The sequence below is a fragment of the Vicia villosa genome, linkage group LG6 (genome assembly GCF_029867415.1).
Source record: "Vicia villosa cultivar HV-30 ecotype Madison, WI linkage group LG6, Vvil1.0, whole genome shotgun sequence".
NCBI classification, from domain to species: domain Eukaryota; kingdom Viridiplantae; phylum Streptophyta; class Magnoliopsida; order Fabales; family Fabaceae; genus Vicia; species Vicia villosa.
The window spans coordinates 138,993,489-138,997,076 of NC_081185.1; the positions used below are offsets into that span (position 1 = coordinate 138,993,489).

At 30.7% G+C, this 3,588-nt stretch overlaps 1 protein-coding gene across 2 annotated transcripts; it reads left to right on the forward strand.

Moving 5' to 3' along the window:
- The first annotated feature begins 278 nt into the window (after positions 1 to 278).
- Positions 279 to 3,053, forward strand: LOC131612531 (probable 2-oxoglutarate-dependent dioxygenase SLC1). 2 transcript variants are annotated; one of them, XM_058884308.1, is made up of 5 exons: positions 279 to 363; positions 743 to 1,063; positions 1,426 to 1,673; positions 1,884 to 2,253; positions 2,422 to 3,053. In XM_058884308.1, exons 2-5 carry the CDS (start codon positions 767 to 769, stop codon positions 2,671 to 2,673), a joined length of 1,167 nt encoding a protein of 388 aa, XP_058740291.1. In that variant the 5' UTR covers positions 279 to 363; positions 743 to 766; the 3' UTR covers positions 2,674 to 3,053. The 2 variants fall into 2 exon arrangements, with proteins under 2 accessions (XP_058740291.1, XP_058740292.1); XM_058884309.1 differs by lacking the exon at positions 279 to 363 and having other exon boundaries at positions 572 to 1,063.
- The last annotated feature ends 535 nt before the right edge of the window (positions 3,054 to 3,588 follow it).

The following is a 3,588-nucleotide window of genomic DNA, read 5'->3' on the forward strand; positions in this document are numbered from 1 at the left end:
CCCCCCCTTGTGCTTTGTAATCTCTTTTTTCTTTAATGATATCTTCTTTTGTTTAAAAAAAAAAAAAAAAAAAAAAAAAAAAAAAAAAAAAAAAAGATGGATGCAGTCTTTGTGTAATGGATCTCGTGGTATGACTCAACCTTTGTCAACGGTTTTGTTATGTTACTAAATATTGGACTGACTATAAAAATCAATGGAATTGAATCAGTCTTCTGGTTTTGGAAACCCTCAAAAGTGGTTTCATCAAAACTTGCAACTTTCTTTTCCATTATATATACATCAAAATTAAGCATAACATCAACATTCATTAATCAACCTTCTTTCTCAATTTCTCACTTTCTCTATATATTATTCTCAACCAAGGTATTGGGAATATCTCTATTCATATATAGCATATTAATATACCTTTTTTTGAGTCAATAGTATGTGCACTTATTGTAGAAGAATTGCATAAAATTAAACATATCTTTTATCTCATGTTATTTGCATGCATGTATATTTTTGTCAATGAACTCGGTTTTCTGATATTATAAAATTAGAAAGTCGAGTTCATATTCTAAGAACATATGTAAAATAAATTCAATATTTTATTTAAAAAAATATTGAAAATTTGTATGTCTATTCTTCAAATTATTTTAATAAAGCTTCTTTCTTAAAAATAAGTGTCGGAATTTTACACATATGTTCTTTGTTATCTATCATCGTTTCGATCAGTAGTTTTGATATATCTTATTTATTTCAGAAGTTACTTTAATTACCGTATTGTATGTCAATGTCTCCGGCGATGGCAATTAGTGATGAAAAGAGTGAAGATGATCATACAATAGAAAGTGAATATCATAAAGGAGTGAAGAATTTGTATGAAAAAGGTTATCTTCACAAAGTTCCAAAGAAATATATATTTCCAGCCTCAGAAAGACCCACCACTAGTACGAATGATTCCAATTGTCCCAAGGAAAATCTTCAGCTACCTATCATTGATTTTGCTGATCTTATTGGTCCAAATAGGCCACAAGCTCTTCAATGCTTAGCCAATGCTTGTGAACAATATGGATTTTTCCAGGTACAAAATTCATAGCCAATTGTGTGTGATCAGAACCTCGTGAAGTTACGTCGTCGTCAGTTACATTGATAGTTGTTACATTAAAATCAGACAATTTAAATATCAAGTTTGATATAAGAATTGTCTGATTTTGATCAAACAACCATCAATGAATTGACTGAGTGACAACGTGAGATTCAGATTGAGATATTATAATAACTATATCATTTTATAATTCTATCACTAATAATTCACTTTTTTTTTAATGAAATAGTACAACAATAAAATAATTAGAAAAGATAATACAAATCTTCATGCATGTTGAAGTATATATTTTCTTGAATGTGACATCAATTGAAAGATATTACATTTTATTGATGCAGCTAGTGAATCATTCAATATCAGATGATATAACAAGGTGCATGATAGATGTGATAGCAAGGTTCTTTGATCTTCCATTTGAGGAGAGAGCTAAGTACATGACAACTGATATGAGAGCAGCTGTGAGATATGGAACCAGTTTCAGTCAAACAAAAGACTCTGTGTTTTGTTGGAGAGATTTCTTAAAACTCATTTGTAATCCTTTGCCTGATTTTCTTCTTCATTGGCCTTCTTCTCCAACGGATTTTCAGTAAGTGTTTCGAAAAAAGTTCATCTGATTTTTATATAGCTCAGATACATCAATTATTTAATAAATTTTCAAAGAGAATATTTATTAATAATTGTGACCAGAGAGAGTATTATTTGCCTAATCTCTAAATCGAATAATTTTTATTTATTTTCACTTACAAAATGTGTGATGTGAGTGTATTTTTTAATTTATTATTATTATTTTCGACAGAGAAGTGGTTGCCACCTATGCAAAAGAAACCAAATACCTGTTCATGACAATAATGGAAGCTATCCTAGAAAGTTTAGGAATTGTGGAAGCCAACCAAGAAGAGATGACAAAAGAAAAGGACAATAATGATAATAATAATAATATTATGAATGAATTGGACAATGGTAGCCAAATGTTGGTGACCAATTTCTATCCACCATGTCCTGAACCAGACCTAACACTAGGAATGCACCCTCATTCTGATTATGGCTTCCTCACATTACTTCTTCAAGATGAAGTGGAGGGTTTGCAAATTCAATTTCAAGACAAATGGCTCACTGTTCAACCTATTCCCAACGCTTTCGTCATCAACATTGGCGATCATTTAGAGGTAATATGTTCACCCATAATGTTAATCAAGACAAACATGAGAGTTCGTCTTTTTTTTATATAAATCAGATATCTTCTGCGTACAACTGTAAATAAAAAAAATTTAAATCAAAGAAATAATTGTGATTTGTCTTATACTTATATTTTTTGTGGTATTATTTATTTTCAGATATTTAGCAACGGAAAATACAAGAGTGTATTACACAGGGTTTTGGTGAACGAAGTTAAGAGTAGAATATCTATCGCTTCGCTACATAGTCTTCCCTTTAACTGCATTGTAAAACCGTCGCAAAAACTCATTGATGAAGAGAATCCAAAGCGTTACATGGACACAGATTTTGGTAGTTTTCTTGCGTATGTGTCCACCAGAGAACCCAAGAAAAAGGATTTCCTAGAGTCAAGAAAATTGACAAATTCATAATTATTAAACAAATTAATTAGAAAAGGAACAAGAGCTATAGCCCGTAGGTAATTGGACATTGAAGAGATCAAGAGCAACAAAAAAGATGCAATTTGTCACCAAACACCCATGTTTATTACTAAGTCTTTTGGAAAAACAAAGTACCAGAATCAATGGGTTAAAGAATAATGAATATGGTTTTTTTTTGTTGGAAATCACAAGAGTAGGGGTAGTTAAGAGAGGTGGAGATTTGTTCCTTGCAATTCTTAGTTTTACAGTTCGTAAAACTAAGCATTTCTATTTTATTGTTACTGTATTCATGATCTTTCTAGCTTGTTTCATCGTGTGAAAGTTATATTCTTTTTGAGAAAAAGGATTGAAAAATGTAATTTGTAATATGTTGAAGGGTTTTTTTTTATTCAAGTATCCACCATTGATCATAGTTGATTTTTACGGATGCAATAATATTGTGTTCAAATCGTCTAAAATTTAAAAAAAAAACACTCATCATCCACGTGATTTTCACGCCACAAACAACAATATTATGTCACAAACCATAAATTAGCGACGTGAACGAACATGCCACAGGAGTGCATATATGTGGCAATTTGTTGCCACGTAAAAATTATGTCACAAATTTGTCACGTGATATTCACGTCACTAATACGTACATAGGAATAGGTGCAGAAACCACCACCACCATGTTTCATCTTCTTCATACATTCATCACCATTTTCACGCAACAACAAAATCAAATGTGATCAAGCACTACTACAAAAAGTACATACAATGACGCCACCATTACCACGGTCCTTCGAAGGACCTTGGTGATATCTCTAAATTCAGCGCTAATATATTTTTTTATTTATAAATTTAACATTGTTAATTTATAATTACTTAAAACCTGGCACTTTTTTTTATATAAAATATCATTAA

Bases quoted from the DNA above. Each gene is read 5' to 3' on its own strand.
- LOC131612531 (XM_058884308.1), top strand. From the start codon at position 767: ATGTCAATGTCTCCGGCGATGGCAATTAGTGATGAAAAGAGTGAAGAT. The intron at 1,674-1,883 runs GTAAGTGTTTCG...TATTTTCGACAG, and splicing joins TCTTCTCCAACGGATTTTCA to AGAAGTGGTTGCCACCTATG. The intron at 2,254-2,421 runs GTAATATGTTCA...ATTTATTTTCAG, and splicing joins ACATTGGCGATCATTTAGAG to ATATTTAGCAACGGAAAATA.